The following is a 21872-nucleotide window of genomic DNA, read 5'->3' on the forward strand; positions in this document are numbered from 1 at the left end:
AAAATTTGATATACTTACTTACAGAGAGTTCTATAATAGTATACAGTCTAAAGTATTATTGAAGATCTCGTATGTCAGATATAAGAATTCATTAACATCATTCGTAGATTATCGTACGTTAATAACTATGACACATTAAAGTAGTTAAATGCATTGATTGTATTTGACATATAAACCTTAGGTGTATTCACTTACAGGTATTCTTTGTATGCAGATACTGAATTCGATATTGTTGTGTATTCAGTCTAGGAAGGTTGATTCATACTTCTATCCATTATCCGAAATCATCGATATAACATTTTATCAGAAAAACAAAAATAATATATATATTCATTCAAGGGCTACTAAGGATCGTTAGTCTTAACTTCATATACGTGTTTTCGAAGAAATAGACACAGTGACTCATTCTTAATTCCCTGATGAATTTTCAGAATTTCTGAATACACTGGATTACGGAGTATTTCTTGGAATTAAGTCTCTTAGGAAATGTATTTTCTTCTTGAACTTAAAATTTAATTTAGTTCTTTTGTATTATTTGTTTGTGTGTATGTGTTTTTCCGCCCAAGAATAATACAAAATTAAAGAAGAGTTAACATAAGTTCGATTTTCAGTAGAGGTTTATTGAATAAATTGGTCACGTGTGTATTCCGTATTCGTATTCTCAGTTTTTCATCCTTGGGTGGAAGAAGATTCTACTTGCTGGCATTTGAGTATAAAACTAGACAATCCGTTTATGAGACAAAGAACAAAACTGACAGTACAGACCTCCACTTAGAGTTGAAGGTATCACGGGCTTTTGTGCGGGTGGAATTGTCTATTGGAATAATAGAACATATCAGTAAAGAAGTTAGAGTAAAAATCATTTGTCAGACGTTCTGTGTATAAAGTAAGCCCATCGTAATTCGAGTGTAATTGATGCGGATAGTAGCCAGTAATTTCCCACCCTTAGAATTTTGATGTGCCAAGGACAAACACACATGAGTGTGTATATATATATATATATATATATATATATATATATATATATATATATATATATATATATATATATATATATATATATATATGGTAACTTTGGGTGAATCCGGACAGTTCTGATGTTTCTTTCTTTTACTACCACCCGGCTAAACGAAAATATCCAATACTTCGTCATATTATTTAATGATATATTGGTATGCATGTACAACTGAAATAGTTTTCCTGGAATGGCATGGTAACAAATAAAAAATAATTTTCTGAAAGTTGACAAAATCTTTGATTTCCAAATTTGGATGGTTGAATCCGGACAGTAGGTTGGCGATTCCGGACACTGAACTTTGAAGGATATGTACATGGTTGGTATATTTTAGCTTACTATCTTGCTACACTAACATTTTAACATGATAAGTACAGAATATAAATACAAATACATAATAAATACATACAAATTACTAACATTTAGAGATGCAAGGGCTCGGAAAAAAACCGGCTTTTTTGGAAAAAAACTCGTTTTTTTCTGCTTTGCTTTTTTGCTTCGGAAATTTTGGGCTTTTTTCAAAATACTGCTTTAAATTGATAAAACAGACTTTGTATCGCTTCTCTATAACACAAAAAATCATTTAATTAGTGGTTGATGCTGATAATAATATAAAACATCGAAAATAAACTATGAATTTCGAAAAAATATTTCTTCAACATATTTACATTATGAATTCAACAGGATTAACCAATGTATATAATAAGAATTTTTTAACCTCCTATATACAAAAGTAAGCAGAGTTGGCAAGAACCGTGGTTGTTTTTGAAAATGCCAAAAAACCCGTTTTTTGGGGGATGTTTAAACCAGGCTTTTTTGGTTTAAACCATGCTTTTTTGACTTAGATTTTTTGCTTTATGTATTTATATTACCTATTCACAGAAATAAGTTTGTTTCGCCTTGATGTTATTATGCAACAGCGGGGTTATGCCGGAAGAACTCCCATAAGCTTAAAGAAGTGCGGTCAGTAAATTTCTTAAGTTGTGAATCTCCCGCCCTAGCCATTGGGAAAATCCCGTCATTACTTGAAATGTAAGACAATAACGGGAAAATCCTGTTATTGCTTTGCATGTAAAATTTAAAGGTCAACGTACCATAATCAGTACGCTAAAAGTGAGGTATTAAATTACAAATCTAGTACCGGTACGTAGATATCATTGAAAGTCCAATCCAAGCTAATGTTGGAAGCTACGTAGGCAATCGATAAATTTTGCCAATTTCTATCAATATATTTAAGCAATATTGGCTTCTTTATAAAACAACACGCATTTAGGCATGCAGAAATATACAATTTGGTTTCGTATATTTAGGCTTAACATCCTTACGAAATACCGAGGTTATCAAGGAGAAGACTTTCGCTTAAACTGACATCCGAACCGCTACTTGGGTTACGCATGAAAGAAGGTTTGTGGTTCGACCGAGAATTGAACATGGGACACCTTGATTAAAAGGTGAAAGGGAAATAAAACTATTGCAGGTGGTTTGATATCTGGAAACGTTACCATGAAGTTCACACGATTCGCATTTTTCATTCTTTTTATTTTTGTGGTTTAAACCAGTTATTAAGAAAAAAAGTTGGTGTAAACCAGCCAACCCTAAAAGTAAACACTTCTTTTTAAAGAATACACATATAACTAGCAAAATAGTATGTAGTATTTTTACTTCAAAATATTCCATACCCTCTTTTTGAAACAAAATAAAATTAAAATAAAACATAAGAGAAATACTTAGATGTATATGATACACTTAAAGGCTGCACATCTAGAGCTTTTGGTTCTGTATATTCTTGAAATTCTACAGTTAAGTTTTATAGAACCACCATCACAGTTTACCCAATCCTCAAGTTTTCTGAATTTTTAACAAGAGGGATTCAACATATCATTAAGGAAATCCCCCCCCCCAAAAAAAAGACTACGGAATATATTTAAGTTAAGCTAAATACAACTGCATAACAAACATGACTGAGTGATTAGCTTTTGCGCTTCTATCGGGAAGTCCGGAATTCAACCAGCATTAGACCATTCTGACAAAGCTTTTCTTCATTCCATCTGTGAATGTAGAAATAGTGCGTGTACAGTGAGTTGGGCGACTTCCTTTTTTATTGTTTTTAAATCGTTATTATTACTAATTACCAGCAGTGACGGTTTTGCGAAGGTTAGGGGGGCGGTCTTTCGGACTGAAGCCCGTTCCCCAAAGTTACGGAATGTCTGCAACAAACGAAATATCTATTATTTATGCCTTTACTCATAAACTTTAAGCTCCCGTCAAATAAAAATTACGAATGTTTAAAAAAACTAAACATTAGTAAGAAACCCTTCCCAAAATACTTTTCTAAATCCGCCCCTGATTCTCAGTATAAAATGATTTTTAAAGTTGTATCCGGAAGATTATTGCTAAACATATAAACGAAACGAAATATTAGTTATGCCTGTACTCATAAACTTCAAGCACTTCCCAAATAAAATTAGGACTTTTTAGGAAACGAAACAATCAGAAAAAACCCTCCTAAAGTACTTTTCTAAATCCGCTACTGATTATTTGTATAAATTGGTATTCAAGGTTGTATCCGGAAAATTATTGCTAAATCACTTCACAGCTACAGTATAACAGAAATGTGGAAGTACGGTTTGACGGATATATTGAAAAACGTACGCTTTGACGGATAAATAGAAAAACGGGCAAGTTTAACTTTTGCGCTAGAAGCTAGAGTACTAAAAGCTCTTAGAAATGAAACACGGATGACAAACTAGAGAAGAAAAAAGATGTCGATAACTCAAAAGTTAAAATAAAGTTAAATAGCCTCAAATACTACATTTTTCATGTTAGCTTTAATTCGTAAAACATGTGCTCCATCCATCTTGATGGTGAATTTCAGAGCGAAATATCACATTCAGGTCATGGAATTCTTATCTAACTATAGAATATACTATAAGAAAGCTATTTAGATAGAAAAATCATGAAGTTGAAAAAAGCCAAAATTTCCAAAATTCTCGTTTTTTCCCAAAAAAGCCGGCTTTTTATGTGAAAAAAAACCATCGATTCAAAAAAGCCGGCTTTTTTGCATCTCTACTAACATTGCAATTTCTATACTAATTACTGTTGAAACTGTAAGCTAAATGCACAGTAGTGTAACTACCACTACAGTGTTTAATCATTAAACATAGTAATCACATTTGTTCCCATTAGAACTACATTGTACTACTATTCTTTGCCTGTAACAACTACATTATTAGTAAAATGTATAATATGTGTGCACTGAGACTAGCATTTATTATTATTATTATTATTATTATTATTATTATTATTATTATTATTATTATTATTATTATTATTATTATTACTTTTTGCATTAATGACGTCTGTCAGTTTCGTGAAGCACTAGTCATAATTCAGACACATCGTCCACAGGTAAAATACAGTTCCTTATCACCTCCCACACATCTTTCATGAAACCAGGTCTTATACACAGTACAGGACACCCAGGAACCGTATTTGCTTGGTGATGGTGCTTTCCACAAAATCCACAGTTGTTTTCATCCATACCTTCGATTGTGTTTGAGGAGACAGTTTGAACAAACTGCAATTCGTGACACTTAATCTTTTAGCAACACCTGACCTTTGGGGTGTGGGTTTGGAAGAAGCAACAGCAGGAAAAGATATGAACTGTTTAACTGAGGACTCTGAAGGCGATTGAGACGTGTTTGAGGATGAGTCTGATGACACAGAAGAGGAATTGTTTCCAGCTACTAGCGGATTATGATCATTCGACAAAAGAAACTCATGTTTCCGAACTTGTTGCGGATCAAATGGGAATATACCAGATGATGTAGCCATTCAATAGTGTAGAATTTTTGAGCACCTTGTGATTAGCATTTTGTAATTTAGTTGTGTTTGTAGATCTTAAGATAATTTTATAGCTTTTTCTGGTGATTCCTCGGAGTCCATTTATGGCAAAAATGAATAGACGCTAGATATAAGCAATAGACCTTGCGTACTATTTCACACTCATAAACGTGAAAAGAGAGAGAGGAGAAAGTGTTCTGAATCCTCTTAATTCATTAATCACATTCTCCGGATTCAGCTTAACGTAATAAACGTGTCCGAATTCACCCTTCCCTAAACGTCCGGATTCGCCCGTTTTGAGCACTAAAACTTGTGCACGCGTTGAGCAGGCACTCGCAAAGTAATAGAATTCTTCCAGTATTCAACGAATAAAGTAGGGTCTTCGTTTCGATATGTCTTACTTAACCATTTGCTAATAACCACTTCTGTGTAAAACCTTAACATGTTCCACCAAAAAGTTACATCAGGTCAAAAAATGTGCATGAACTTTCCTGTTTCTTCTTCTTTTCGCTACCGTCGAAACTACGTATAACACTCTTTGTACTTCGTACTCAGCACTGAACTGTAGGAAGGTACAGTGCTTCAAGTAGGCATCACAAGAAGTCTGCACATTACACATGCGAAGAACAGTATTATCGTAAGCTTAGGATGTCCGGATTCAGTGAATCTCCGGAATCACCCAAACTTACTATATTGGTATCTATAAGGCGTAAGAAAACCATGCTTATTAGGCAGCACGGAAAGAAGTATTACGTAGAGACGTAGTTTTCTTGTACTGTTACGGTGAGCACGGTGGGAAATAACTTTAATGAACTATCGATGTCCCGGAACTATCTGGATAAACGAATTTCGTTTAGTTTGCTAGTGAATGATATCAGGCAATGACTATCTTGTAGATAACAGAAAAGTTTAGTTAGAGACTTACTTCAAAATAACGTTCCGTCAATTGGAGATAACTCTGTTATGTCCTCGTTTTAGAGATGCTTCTTTACGCGTAACTTAAGCTGCATGTTGAGAACATATTGCATTTGCACATTTTAAGGCTTCATTATACATATGGATTACCAGATTGTCATTTGTACTTCATCTCGCAGGTAGAGTGTAAAGTGAATATCCAGTGAATCAAGGAGGATAGTTTGTGAATGCCTGAACTACGGATACGTATTAGTTCGATGGAAATACTTAAAAAGAGTACAATTTAACATTAATATGGCGTTGGACTACCTTTCACTCGAAAAACAGGTCTAATGCGACGTGGAATAGACTTACAGAGGTCTCGAACAGTAGTAGGAAGTGGAATATTATAACATTCCGCAATCAGTGCATTACTCATTTCCATGAGAAAGATGAAGGCGGAAATCTGAGCCAGACACGTATCTCCAAAACGGACCACATAAGTTCAGGTCCGGGATTTGTGTGGGTCAGGAGATTTTCAACTTCATCATTATCTTCCTTAAACCACGCTGTAACAGCTTTAGCTGTGTGAATGGGCTCATTATCATCCTGGAATGTGGTGTTATTGCCTGGAAACAATATCTGGATCATAGGATGCACACAGTCATCTAAACTAGTAACACAATCAGAATAGCGACAATATCACTAAGCGCCAGCAATAAACCCACTGAAAACCAGGATACTGTGGCTTACTTCATCACAATCCCGCTATCTTTCACATTAGGCAGACGCATTGTCGATCGTACGCTTCTTTGGGCGTTCACCATACATAAACATGGTCCATGGTTTGAAATGCCAAGTAAGAATCTGGTCGTATTATACGTTTTCAGCAAGCAGTCCATGTTTCATGATCGCGGAACCATTGGCGTCGTTCTAAGGAGTAATCCCACTCTGTATGCTCATGTCATATAACTAGCGGCGGATTTTGATTATCGACTCAGGATGAGTATTAAAGCAGATTGCCACTCAAAACAGTCGTAAGGCTAAGGTGTAAGTGAGGCGGAACCCACCACAGCGTCACGACAGTTTCAAGTGACAATCTGTTGTAATGCTTGTAGGGACCTGTCACCGAGGACTTACTTCCGACCACTGTTTCTCTTGGCTGCAAGACCAAGACTCTTGCGCTCATCACTACTGACATGGATTTACCGTGATTTTTGTAAGCTTTGTTCTTTGTACACCGTAGTCCTAAGCGTTAATAGTTTGTAATTTTATACTATTACCATCTGTTCAGTTCACGGCACACTGCGTTCTACTGCTCCTCCCGTAGAACGGAGTTTGCACTAATACGACCAGGAACAGCCCGGCACGTCGTTTGCTGCCTGTTCTTTGCCAACCCTGAATTTAACATGTTTCTTGCTCTTGGGATTTCATTAAATTGATAAATATCTCAATAAATTACATATAAGTTAAGTTCTATTATGAGTATTCTCACATATACGTCTTGCCGTTATCCCAATCCATTTAAAATTCCGTTAACTTCGTAAATATGAGAAAAGTTGCGACTCAATTTGTGAAATTTGAAGATGTTATTTTTCGATGGACAATTAACGATGTTCAGATATTCATGTCACCTACATCCAGAACATTACATATTTCGTTTTTGACTAAATTTCAATCTTCATGCAAGTTTCACGTGAAGTGGATGTACAACTACAAAAAGACCGAAGTTAAGACGAAAAAGCAACTAAAGCTATGCAGAGCATTCTTGGTCTTGCAGTTATAAGTAAAATCTAAAAATCTCGAAATATCTTCATTCCTGGCATGTTGAAACTATACTAACAGCAGCCGAATCGACGTTTAGCGTGAACTAAATAATTAGAACACGACGATGTGTTGCCAAACATTTGGTGAGAAATTATATTTCTATTGTGCTTCCAGCAGTGATAATGTAACGAGGTGGGCGACCAGTAGTGTCGCCACGAAACGAGAAGAGACTTCAGGATGTCTCGTCTCGTCTCGTGCAAATCATGTTTCGTATCGTGTCGAAAAAATGTGCTCGTCCCGTCTCGTGTCTCATCTCGAGGGGTTCTGTCCCTTCTCGTCTCGTTTGTCTCGTAAAAAATATAGCAGCATACCATGGGAACGAAAGTAAAATGTAGCAGACTGCTCCATGCTAATCTAGATACAACAAAGTTATTACTCAGAACACACAAGACAAGAAGTGTCACGGTAGCTACACGGTGAAGTATTCACCTCTGGTGTGTGTGGTAGTCGGTTCGATCTCGGTTAGTACCATGTGAGCATTGTGGTGGACAAACATCGAATGTGTGTGTTTTCTCGAAGTTGTCTTGTATCCTACCACTTTCTTTATTCCACTAATTTTCTCATCATCATCCATTCGGAGTGAGCCAAAGTTGCCTAAAGGTCTTAAAAATACATTCAAGTAAACTCACAAGGCAAGGACAAATAGTTTAGAAGATAATATATCTCTGCTCTTAGTTGTCTGAGGCTTCTCGACCCTGGCTTCTTTTTTTACAATCTGAAACATTGAAATTTGTTTCACCAGTTTCAATACATAAATATACAGTAAATTGCTCATAGGTACGTCGAAGATGAAGACACTAATGTCAAATAATGTTTACACGACAAGCAAAGTTCGATGTAAAGTTGTCACCATCCCCGACACTATCGTATACTACCAGCCCACTTGCTTTATAGTGTCGGTATATATATATATATATATATATATATATATATATATATATATATATATATATATATATATATATATATATATATATATATATAAGATAGATAGAGAGAGAGAGAGAGAGACAATGAGGTGGAAAGATATATAGATAAATAGAAAGATAGATGTGTGTACACTTTGATTTCATATATTCCAGTCTTTAGGTTTCACAGTGTTAACCCATACCAATCCAAAAACTACTTTCCATTTTAGCATGTTTAGATTTGTTGCAATTATTATTATTATTATTTTTTAAAAAAGCTTGGAACCAAATAATTTTATTGAGTAATGGAAAGTATTTGATTGAAATTTTATACGTTACTGCACAGTAAGCTCTACTTAAAGTGCCATAGTAATGGGAGCTGAACGACACATCCGAGGAAAGAATACTTAGGGCCAGTCTTCACTTCCATGGTACAAATCTGTTCCCATAACCGCGAGGTGCTGCCCCTATATGGTGGTTGCCCTGTTTGTGTAACAAACTCATGACAGTACACCCAGATTAGCTAGTGGTCTAAATTTTTTTTTTTTTGGTGGCTATTTTGGATTAAAGTTTCTTATATTGTCGTGATCTATTCGTAATAATACAGCGCACATCTTCATACCAAGCCGAGCGGTCTGCGACGATAGACCGTCGGCTTGAAGGCCCGGGTTGAGTCCCGGAAGGGTCATGTGTATGGATTTTAACACCATTTGTTTTTTCGTATTGTGTCAGGGGGCGAAATCGTACGGGATAAAAGGATTTCAGTCTGAAAAACTTGGAGAGAATATCCTTCTCAGGTTACATTCATGGGAGTAAGGAATTAGTAAAAACATAGGATATTCATTTTATAGCAGGTTTAAAAAAATGGTTTGGGTATCCTAAATCTTTTCTGTTAATTATGTTCTTCAATGTTCGAATTTTGATCATTCTCATGATATTTTCTGCTTTCAGCGGAGTTCCATGAATATTATACCAAATGTTCTTTACACTTATCAAGTTCGAAAGGTTTTATGCGCCTGTAAGAAACCATTTCTGAGGTATTTTCCATAAGTAGAAGCTTTGCTTTGTATATACTGAAACACAAACAAACTATTTGCTGAGCAAAACAATATATTCACATAAAAAACTACATGCGTGTTACAGTTTCGCCAACTAACATTTTGGCTTCATCAGACACTATGAGATACATGAGATACGTGCAGTCTTATATACACACAAGAGCTGAGACATCTTGCTTCTGATTGGCTCCTGGCAGCAGCCAATCCCCTTCAAGTATTCTAATTTGTATTGCCCTATACGGAGGCTTCCTATCTTTTGTAAATTACACATACATAGAAAGGACGATCTTAGCACAAATAATCTAAACTAACAATTAATTGAAATAAATAAATAATTATATAAAAATATAAATAAATAAATAAAAAATATACACATAAATAAATAAATATATAAAAAAAACAGATAAACATACAATACGCTTAAAAAGACGACACACACATACAGTATATACACATACACTATACAACCAACTATATATCTATATATAAATATACCATTACATATATACATATACACACACACGTATATAGAGATAACTAATATGGACTAATAAATACATAAACACGTGTGAGACAATCAATATATATACAACAACCGTACTAGATATGTGTATTCAGAATCTTATACTTTAAGCTTTTTTAACAACCTATTCCACTGTTGGTCGATGATCAGTCCTGAGTTCCAGTTCATAACTTTATTACCCTCCATTTCTATAAACCGTGCCTCCTTCCATTTCCTAACTATGCTTCTTTCTTCCTCGTTTAGAATTTTTACTTCATCCCAATTAACTGAATGTCCCGTGTCCCTTACGTGTTTGTAGACCGCATTTTTGTTCCTTTCTAGCCTAACGTCATCCGTATGTTGTCTTATACGCTCTCTTAGTCTCTTTCCAGTTTCCCCAATATAACACATATCACACTCGCCGCACTGAATTTTATAAATAACTCCTTTTTTCTCCATCATTACCCCTTGTTCTTCTTCTGTCTTCTTCCTTCTTTTTTCCTTTATTACATCCAGAAGCCTCTTGCTGCCTTTTCTGTAAGTTGAGATGCCCCCCCATCTTCTTAAGCATTCTTTTAATGATTTCTGTTTCTTCTCCCAAACTTTCTATCCCCCACCACATTTTTCTTCTTTCTTCTATTCCTTCTTCACTTTGCTCTCCTTCTCGGCTTCTTTCTTCTTTTTCTTCGTTTTTCTTCTCCCACCTCCTTCTGTATTTTAGCCTCTTTCTATCGTATCCATTATTCTCCAGCTGCTTATGGAATGACTGTATAGTCTGTTCCGCCTTGTCTCTTTCACTGGTTATTTGATTAATTCTATTCTCCATGTTAAGGATGAAATTCCTCTTGGTCGAGTAATCTACATCACTTCTGGCGTGGCAATAGTTTTTTGATACCATTCTGTGTATATCACTCCTTGTTTCCTCCTTATTCTCATATCCAGGAAAACTATAGCCTCTTCCTTTTCTACCTCTAGCTCCAGTTGTATGCCTTTCTCTAGATCCTCAATTTCTTTTACAAACTTTTCCAATTGCCTTACAGTTCCTTTCCAAATCCCCAAGCAATCGTCCACATATCTAGCAAAAAACACTAATCTGTCACTTCCCTTCATCCTTACTTTCTTCTCCCAGTCGTTCATAGTAATTTCTGCTAGCACTGGACTCAACCTGGAACCTATGCTTAGTCCTTCCTTGATTTTCACTAACTTATCTCCTATAACACAATAACTGTTATTCCATATAGTCTTCAGGGCCTCCTTCAGTCGTTCTCCACTCCAACCATTGATCTTCCTGTCCTTCATCAATTCAGTGATGACTTTAACAATGCTGTTTCTTCTTAGACTTGGAAACATAGCCTTCACATCAACACTGAACATGATTGTTTTAGCTTTGCTCTGTCCTACTTTCTCCAACCTTCTTCTTAACTCAACCGAGTTTTTCACACTGCTACTTTCGTGTTGCCTCCTTAACATTTCCACAACCTTCTTTAACTCCTCCTCCAATGGTTCAAATATATTTCCTCGGCAATCTAATACTGGTCTCAGTTTTACCTCCTCCTTATGAACTTTTGGAAAACCTTTCATTACCGGTATCCTACCTTCTTTATTAAGACCTCTTTCAAAACCTGCTTTTGTTAGTGATACTAAAACTTTTTCTTTAATTTCCTCACACACGGATCTTTCACCTATCACCTCGTAAGTATCATCACAGATCTCATTCAATTTTTCTTTGTACCATTGTTTTTCCATCACCACAATGGCACCACCTTTGTCCGCTTGTTGCAGACATATGTCTTTTCGCTTCTTTATATCGTTCAACACATTGTACTCGTGTTTTGAAAGGTTCCCCATTGGATTCTTTATGCTCCTTTCCACAATCACCTTAGCCTTTCTCCTTATCTTGTCCCTTATCTCCTTGTCCTGAACTTGAACTATGGCTTGCTCTACCGAGTATATAACCTCTTCTGCGTCCACTCTTTGTTCTTTCACTTTAAACTTATAGCCTAAACTTAGCACTTTCTTCTCATCATCCGACAACGTCACATCACCTATTATTACCACCTTTTTGTCAATGTCCGCTTCCTGGTTTGACTTCCACCCTAACCGCCTTCCCTTTTCCATTAATCTCTGCTTCACTTTCATATTAAATTCCTCTTCCCACACTTCCAGTCTCTTCATAACTATATCCCTAGTAAATATCAACAAACTATCACTAATGTCACTTTTCAACTTCACTGTCTTTTCTTCATTCAAAGCTAAAAAACGTTCTCTAATCCTAATCTCATTCCAAATCAGCTCTTTTTCTATCTTCTTAATGAGTCTTTTGTACCTGCTTGATTCACACCTCACTCCCTTTTTGTCAATCCTTAAGCCTTTCGGTGTAACCTGTTCCACTAAACACTGCCTCAGGAACCACACCTGCTGCCTCTTCGATATCTCAGCTCTCCTCTTGTCCTTCCATTTGTCTATTCTCCTTTTCAGCATCGGAGTCACACCAACTGTAATATTTTCCATAAGTAGAAGCTTTGCTTTGTATATACTGAAACACAAACAAACTATTTGCTGAGCAAAACAATATATTCACATAAAAAACTACATGCGTGTTACAGTTTCGCCAACTAACATTTTGGCTTCATCAGACACTATGAGATACATGAGATACGTGCAGTCTTATATACACACAAGAATGGTATCAAAAAAGTTGCGCGTCGGGAAACTATTGCCACGCCAGAAGTGATGTAGATTACTCGACCAAGAGGAATTTCATCCTTAACATGGAGAATAGAATTAATCAAATAACCAGTGAAAGAGACAAGGCGGAACAGACTATACAGTCATTCCATAAGCAGCTGGAGAATAATGGATACGATAGAAAGAGGCTAAAATACAGAAGGAGGTGGGAGAAGAAAAACGAAGAAAAAGAAGAAAGAAGCCGAGAAGGAGAGCAAAGTGAAGAAGGAATAGAAGAAAGAAGAAAAATGTGGTGGGGGATGGGAGAAGAAACAGAAATCATTAAAAGAATGCTTAAGAAGATGGGGGGCATCTCAACTTACAGAAAAGGCAGCAAGAGGCTTCTGGATGTAATAAAGGAAAAAAGAAGGAAGAAGACAGAAGAAGAACAAGGGGTAATGATGGAGAAAAAAGGAGTTATTTATAAAATTCAGTGCGGCGAGTGTGATATGTGTTATATTGGGGAAACTGGAAAGAGACTAAGAGAGCGTATAAGACAGCATAAGGATGACGTTAGGCTAGAAAGGAACAAAAATGCGGTCTACAAACACGTAAGGGACACGGGACATTCAGTTAATTGGGATGAAGTAAAAATTCTAAGCGAGGAAGAAAGAAGCATAGTTAGGAAATGGAAGGAGGCACGGTTTATAGAAATGGAGGGTAATAAAGTTATGAACTGGAACTCAGGACTGATCATCGACCAACAGTGGAATAGGTTGTTAAAAAAGCTTAAAGTATAAGATTCTGAATACACATATCTAGTACGGTTGTTGTATATATATTGATTGTCTCACACGTGTTTATGTATTTATTAGTCCATATTAGTTATCTCTATATACGTGTGTGTGTATATGTATATATGTAATGGTATATTTATATATAGATATATAGTTGGTTGTATAGTGTATGTGTATATACTGTATGTGTGTGTCGTCTTTTTAAGCGTATTGTATGTTTATCTGTTTTTTTATATATTTATTTATTTATGTGTATATTTTTATTTATTTATTTATATTTTTATATAATTATTTATTTATATCAATTAATTGTTAGTTTAGATTATTTGTGCTAAGATCGTCCTTTCTATGTATGTGTAATTTACAAAAGATAGGAAGCCTCCGTATAGGGCAATACAAATTAGAATACTTGAAGGGGATTGGCTGCTGCCAGGAGCCAATCAGAAGCAAGATGTCTCAGCTCTTGTGTGTATATAAGACTGCACGTATCTCATGTATCTCATAGTGTCTGATGAAGCCAAAATGTTAGTTGGCGAAACTGTAACACGCATGTAGTTTTTTATGTGAATATATTGTTTTGCTCAGCAAATAGTTTGTTTGCATTTCTGAGGATAATTCAGGTCCTAATGAATATTATTCACTGGGAAAGGGAAGTATTCCCCTCCTCTTAACATGGAAGCAGAGGGCAATTTCGCACTCTGGTCAGATCAAACATTTCCGCGTAACAAAACGAAGGTCCCCTGTAAAACCTCTTCACCTCCAGTGTCATTGTTAGTATCATAAATTTGCTGAAAGCAATTTGAAGGGTTCGTCGATAATTTCTTTGCTTTCTTTGTCCTTTGCCCTCTTTCCAAACGAAGAGGTGAATTTTACAACATGACTGCTGTAAGCGAACGATTGGTAAAATGGTAAAAGTGTGTTTTTATGTGTATGTATGTATGTATGTGGGGGGGGGGAGAGAAAGAGAAAATACAATTTTATTTACAAGATGACGTACTTCAATTGCCGTTTTCGGTTCATATAGCAAAAAGAATACCGCCACCAGAGAATAAAGACAAGTGTACTCTGTCCTGTTCTCTACCGCCACCTCAGCCAGTATTTTCAACTACAGAATGTAATGAGTGTAGACCTTACCCAGTTTTCAAATTGAATATATGGTGGTGGTAATTCGGTTTCGTGACCTTGTAAAAAATCTTCCCTGTCTTTGATTTTGTTTGTCATCATTCCAGGCAGAAATGAAAAAAAGAGAATTCCTCGGTTTACAGCAAGGAGAATTGGGGCAAGACATTAAGGATGATATTCCTGGAAGCTCATGTATCACGATTGTTTCATTCAATAGACAGAGAACACTTTTCTATGAAGGCTTTTCAGCATGTTTTCTCACAAAAGGGATTTTCCTTTTGCAATCTATATGACCACTGGCAATTTCAATCTTGGCCATTCCCGCCAGCGTTTTCATTTTCGAGACACGAGACGAGACATTTCACGAGACGGCTCGTCTCGTGTCTCGTCTAAAAGGGTTGTCTCGTCTCGTGTTTACGAGACAAGACAAGACACGAGAAATGTCTCGTCTCGTGGCAACACTAGCGGCCAGTTTCTATCCATATGATTCATAAAAGTACAATGTATGAAAAACGGGAAGTTAGGAATCTGAGGTGAAGGGATGGATTGAAGGTTGGGATTAGAGATACTACTTATACAAGGGACGATGATTGTAAGGGGTAGAAATTTTCCACAGAGTTACAATATACTCCCGGAGCAATATTTAGTCGTGCTCAGCGTAGGTTTCCAGCATTTTTGCAGGACTATTTTTATTCCCTTGTATTGAAAATCCCCTCGGGTGATATCTTCCTAAATCACGATTGCATACAAGAATTGACTAATAATTGACTCATCGCACAGATGTCCATTTGCAGGTATCAATATTCCGTGGATAAGGGGCTCTCTTCGTATTGTCTCAAAAATACCTGTACTTCACAAAAGTAATAATAATAATAATAATAATAATAATAATAATAATAATAATAATAATAATAATAATAATAGGTTGTTTTAAATAATTTCCAGGATTTGTAGCTTTTTCGATGGCTTTATGATACGAAGCCTACTTAGCAGATGTCCAAATCAGTGCTCGAGTTGTTATCCGAGGACTTGTATGTCATGAATTAGCCGTGTTAGCCACTTTCCCACATGTGCACATTACTTACTTCTCAACACTATAGTTCGAGGTGAGCTTAGGCTTTCTTTACAAGATTTCGTAACGTTTCCTTTTCTTTTTCTTTTCTTTTTTTTTTTTTTTTTAATGTGAAGTTGTTAGCCCCACTGCCAGCAACTGACTGTTTGGAGGGGCTCTTCCCTTAGCTTTTGTAGATCTCTATTTTTGCAAGGCAGCAGTGCCTCGAAATCTCCGGCACCTCTCTGTATATAGAAGGCATTCCCGTATCCTCCACTTGGGAGGAGCCCGTTGTGAAACCAGTGACTCCATACAGGGCATATGAACATTGATGAATTCGTATTTTGAGCTCTGTGTATAGCGCACTTTAGAGTGCACGCCTTTAGAGCGTGAGACATGGTTTGATTCCTGATGGAAGCTTATGTGGTTTAGATCTCACGTTAAGCTGGAGTCCATGTCTCATAAACTTTCGGCACTCAAATAGACGCTAAACTTTAAACCACTTACCTACTAAGTGCAACTTGATGGACTTGAACCGTAAGTGTGTCAACACTCCACACTAAAATGTGTAAGGGAAAGCGTAATGTGAATTGGATTACAGAGAAGATACTCGTTTGCTCTCAGGTCACAAAGTTTTCAGTAGGGGACGAGGAGTAAGTTAATATCCCAGTGCTTTGTAGTTAACTCTGATTGCCATATTATAGTAAACATAATGTTAACTCTGTTGCCATATATCTCATTTGTTCATGTATTGTAGATGAGAAAATTGGAAAGGCAATAAAATAATGAGAGGAAACTAGTATGTTATCTTCTGCTTCTGCGCCATTGCTCAGTCCTTTAAGTTGAACTGTTTTGACTTGAAAAATGTATTAGCCAATATTTATCCAGAGGGTATAGAGTAGTATTATTGGAAAAATCGTGTTGTGTGTTGCACTTACCCTTGGTCTGCTTTCCTATTGTAGATCCACTATGTAAATGTTAGAGAGAATGTTTCCAACCCCGCCCTAAAATATATCCATCTCAATGAATGCGGCACGGAGGGTCTAATCAATACGGTGTAGATTGAGCAAGGCATAGGGCAGGACGAAAAAGATACACATGCAGGAGAGCGGAGGAGAGTAAACTAAAGGAAGTGTATTGTTACGATGTAATTGCTCTAGTCAAAATCATAAGAAGGGTGTATGCAACCACATCAAAGGAAAGGCATTTTTTTTCTTGTCAGTTAATTGAATAGCCACAATAAGGGTAAGAATAGGTGACAAAAGATGTAGAAGGAAGATCATTGTGAGTGCATTTCTAGTCAAATAATTTGACGGTGAATTTTAATCATTTTCGTACATCATTCTCAGTACAGTATAATATAAGCGTATAATGATATACAGTAATTTGATACTTAAAAGTGTAACGGATGTTTGTTGTGTTTTGTTTTGACTAGTGCACTTCGAAACCAACTCATATCATGTCAGCTTTGTCGAATGCATGAAGTAAAAGTGTATTTCAGAAGAGGGATGCCGTTGTCCGGGCTTTACGTCGGGTTTATTGGTATTTATCATTCCCTTAATGGTAACATATTACATAAACACAGAAAGTTAACGTACAATTTTCTCTCCATCTCATTTCATGTAGAAATCTTAACTATAACTTCATGGAGAGGGAGGACACGTTGGCTCAGTAGTTGCGCTTCCTCTGATGCGAGTAGTCCGTGGTTCAATCCTAGGGCATGTGGGTTTGTGGCGGATAACATCGTGCCTCTTGATATCCTCTCGTTTCCGTCCACATTATTCCAATAACTTTTTCACATTCATTCAGATTTAATACACTGCAAAAAATAGATCATTGTTCGTACAGGATGCGGGAACAGTATTGAAATCACATAATTGACATTTATTTGTTTTACAACATAATGAATATAGGAAATGTTATCAAATGGATGTCAAGTAAATATTACTTAACATATATTGTAAATTTAAGAGGAATTGCGCCTGTACATCATGTGTTCAAAATGACAACAATTATATCTCGCACATTCTTCATAGCGGTTCTATATATCGGTGAATTTGTTAGCAGTCGTTCTCTCAGGAAAAAAATTCCGGGGGGCACATTTGCTTTTCCGGGGGTACTGCTGGTACTAATTATCAAGGGCGCCGATTTCTCTGTAAATTTTGGGGGGGGGGGCATTCAGATGCAGAAGGTATATATATTAGGATTTTAAGACAAATTGCACTCAAATTATGCCAAATATTGTATATTCATAAATACAATAAGGGCCCACATGAGCTTTGGAGGGCCCGGGCCTCCAGGATCGGCGCCCTTGCTAATATTCATTATTATATTATAAACACATTATTTTGGTCTCTTTCAGGAGGGATAATTTCATTGCCGTGGGGGGCAGTGACCCCCAAGAAACATGTCTGGAAGAAACCCTGCATGTTAGTGAACACTGTTTGCTGGAACGACAAAACAAATGACCGAGGTTATTTGTTCGGAATATTGCTTCCTTCAGTATACCTTATATATAGGCATCTGGAGCCGTGAGGTCAAGGGAGTGGGAAAGCTAGGGAAAATCCCTTCCATGGAAATTAAGCGATATCCAGACTCTTGTGGGCAAAAGGGCAGGTGACTCATTTGCAGTATGGGCAGTAGCTTTATCTTGCTGATTCAATTGTTGCGACAATAAATTTTTGGGGCGGTAAAAATTGCTCAAATCATGCAAGAATGGATCAACAATAATCTGTCTCTTGATGTGGCAATCAAGGCTTTCATCACTGAACCATATGTTGCTGATGGAACCTTCATTTTCATATGTCATAATTGTACTCCAGAGCAATATAATAGACATGCGCGCTCATCTCCTGCAGTGAGACGCTACTCCATACCGTATGAGCGGAAATAGTCGAGGGTGGGCTGATAAGTTCTCGGCCCTACCCAGAAAGACTTGAGCTGCAGGCATGAAAGTGTGAGGCTATTCAACATAGTCCCCTCGAAGGTCAACACACTTGGCACTTCGATGCTGCAACTTCTCCAACCCCTCCAGGAAAAAAAAAAAAAAAAAGATTTCTCAAGGTCTGCAAAAAACTGTTCCGCAGCTGTTATCTCCTCTTCATCAGTGTGAAATTTCTGTCCTTTCAGCTGTTTTAAATTTTGGAAAAACAAAATAATCAGAAGGGGCAAGATCTGGCGAGTAAGGTGGGTGGTCAATGCACTGAAACCCTAGGTCCCTCAGAAAATCCATTGTTCTGCCAGCCTTGTGGACGGGAGCATTGTCCTGCAAGAACAATACACCTCGTGTCAACTTTCCCCGGCGCTTTTCTTTAATAGCGTCCTTTACCTTAGCCAGCAGACTGCAGTAATACTTTGCAGTTATGGTTTGGACCTTTGGAAGGTAGTCTGAGAGCAAAACACCATCCTTGTTCCAGAATATTGAGGCAAGCACCTTCCCTGCGGACTTTCGTTCTTTGAATTTTTTTGGGCCTTGGAGATCCTGAGTGGCGCCACTCCAGGGGCGGATCCAGGGGGGGGGGAGGGCGATCGGGACGTTAAACTCAAAATCAACTCAACATTTAGTTGATTAATCACAGTAGGAAAATACTTTACAGTAGTGAATGATGCTATTTGTTAAATAATTACCTACCTTAGTGTTTATATATTTTTCAAAATTTTTGGATAGCCCCGTGCCTACCAGGCCTACCCGCTAAAACCGCCACTGCCACATGTGCTAACAAGCGAACGACCTTAACCATGTTGTAATCCTGAAGCCTGGTTAGGAAAGCCCTTTGATTTTATACGACACTTAGTAAGTTGTAAATAAAGTGTATAAGAATGAAATTTTTAATTAACATGATTTGTTAAATAGTACATTAAAAAGTAAAAAATGTATATTGCTAGTCATATTTTGTTAAAAGGTAAAATGGTGGTGCGTACTTAAATAATTTAAAATCAATTTAATGCGTTTTAATCACGCATGATCAACGTGAATATGGAACATAAAGAAACAAAACAAAGCAAAACTCTTTACTATACTTCTGATTGAAATCACGTTACTGTAAAATCTTTGTATGCTGTATACATGGTAATGCCTAGTTAAGTAGTTTTCAATGTAGTAATATTATTAGTTAACACTACATGAAACTTACATTGTCTTGTGAGAAGAATGTAGTGTTCGTGGTTTAAGCTGTGTGGTTGTGTTACGTTTGACTTTTTTTTTTTTTTTTCGTTTTCCTCCTCGAAGAGTTTGAGTGTGTTTTTGTAGATGTGGGTTTGGAGTAGCAGTCGAAGGGAGAAGATTGAAACGATACTTAATGAAATTACTTTGCAGAGGAGTGTCGAGGGGGCAGTTCGCGAACGCAAGATTGCTTTCTTTTAGAATGATGTCCAGCCCAGATTCACAGGATGTTCAGCTCCCAAGTACTAAAGAATGGAAGGTAGGAAACAGAGAAAGGAAAACGAAGGAAACCATTGCACCTTTTTTCATAATGCAGTAGTTGTTTTAGCATTTGCGAAGTACCGTGTCAGCATATGACGTGCAAAATAACCTAGTTTCAGTTTATTCTTCTTCTAGAGAATAATTTTATTCATACCGTTTAAATATTCACCATGTTCATAGTAGTACTTCGTCTACGGATTCCGCTGTGTCCGAATAGTTGCAAGGGAGTGGTATTATGTTTACTGTTGATTGACGTATCACACGAATTTGTCGAGCTAAAATATGAAAACGAGAAATTTCATATAATGCACTGCTTTGCAAACAGATTGTTCACTTGCGAAAAGGACATGGCGCCGGGCAGGTTACCATATCTGATTATTGAATGAAGGCATTTTGAAACTGCCTGACTTTTAATAATAATAATAATAATAATAATAATAATAATAATAATAATAATAATAATAATAATAATAATAATTTTTGAAAACAGCTTGTTTTATAATCGTATTGATAAAATTGAAGCTGTATTGGTTGTCATGGCCATTGTGACCTGCGACTATTGCGTCTAACAAAAAAGAGTCTATCTTAATCTAAAGCATCCTTGTTCAATAACCGACCTTTGCGCGCCTGTCAAGGCGTACTGAATCCTTTTATCCGGCCCGCCTAACCCGATATTGAAAATGTATTTTATATGTAATCTCTTAAAATAAATCGACATTATTTTTTCCTGAATAACTGAAGTCCACGTTCAAAATATCCTCGGCATTCCAGTGGCGTACAATATACCACTGAACATTGAGAAAACCAGTTTAAAATATTTCGAATCAAATTTTCCACTGAAATGGCAAATAAATATACAGTATCATTTTCTACTTTTCTTCAGTAAGTAAATATTTTAGTTACCGTAATAACACTTTTGTGTTCCTGTCATGTTAGTGTAAGATAACGAGTTTTCCCATTGCATATGGCATTTAATTCTTGTGAAAATGTTAATACATTATCTCGTACGGCCCTCGACGCCAGTAAGTCCACTGTGATTGGTCCATACCCTGTTCTAACTACCTATGCCTGATCTAAAGACTTCAGTGACTATTGAAGTTATTCTTTGTAGATGAACATAACATCATCATTGTTAAAATACGTATTTCAGTTTTTCTAGGCTTGAAACTGGCAATAAGTCGGAACTCGCAAGCTGATTCCCAACTAGTTTGATGTGTTTGAAATCAGTATTAATTTTCGCTTCGTGATCTTTTTTTGTTTTTGAACATTTATTTATTTATTACTGTTATTAGATACTATAAGTGTATTATGTAGTATTAGCATCACATGCGACGTCAGTTTCACAGGAGGTTACATTAATCCAACTTTTGAGTATGAGCCAAAGATCTCTGGCACTTTGTGAAACCATTATGAACTCGATACTTCTGAACGATTCATTAAGTCCTCTCATCCATCTGTATGTATCATTTCTTCCTTGTGATCCCGTTAGGTGAAGTTTCATTCTAATAAACATCACATTCGTTCTTTTGGCTTCCGGCTTCAGACAGGAAATTAAGTTTTAAACCTTCGGATGGGGTCTACCGAACAATGTATTGATCTTATTATTTCCCGTTTTACAGCATTATTAGTCGTGTGTCTTCGCTGATAGTAAGACGGTGTATCCACAGGACCATCTTCGCTTTCCATGTAGAGAATAATTCAAAAATCTTCTAATTTTCCATTAGCAGGAGCTTCACCACAGATGCATAACCAATAGGGTGGAGTG

The 21872-nt window shown here is 36.6% G+C and overlaps 2 protein-coding genes across 5 annotated transcripts in view; one reads left to right on the top strand and one right to left on the bottom strand.

The window, feature by feature from the left end:
- bsk (mitogen-activated protein kinase dJNK) overlaps positions 1 to 21872 on the top strand; it is a 441364-nt gene that overhangs the window by 161533 nt on the left and 257959 nt on the right. The window lies entirely within an intron of this gene.
- On the bottom strand, positions 10906 to 12558 carry LOC145685390 (uncharacterized). Its single transcript, XM_081757784.1, has one exon. It carries the CDS (start codon positions 12556 to 12558, stop codon positions 10906 to 10908), a length of 1653 nt encoding a protein of 550 aa, XP_081613910.1.

The sequence above is a fragment of the Thermobia domestica genome, chromosome 5 (assembly GCF_964235325.1).
Source record: "Thermobia domestica chromosome 5, izTheDome1.hap1.1, whole genome shotgun sequence".
Classification (NCBI taxonomy): Eukaryota; Metazoa; Arthropoda; class Insecta; order Zygentoma; family Lepismatidae; genus Thermobia; species Thermobia domestica.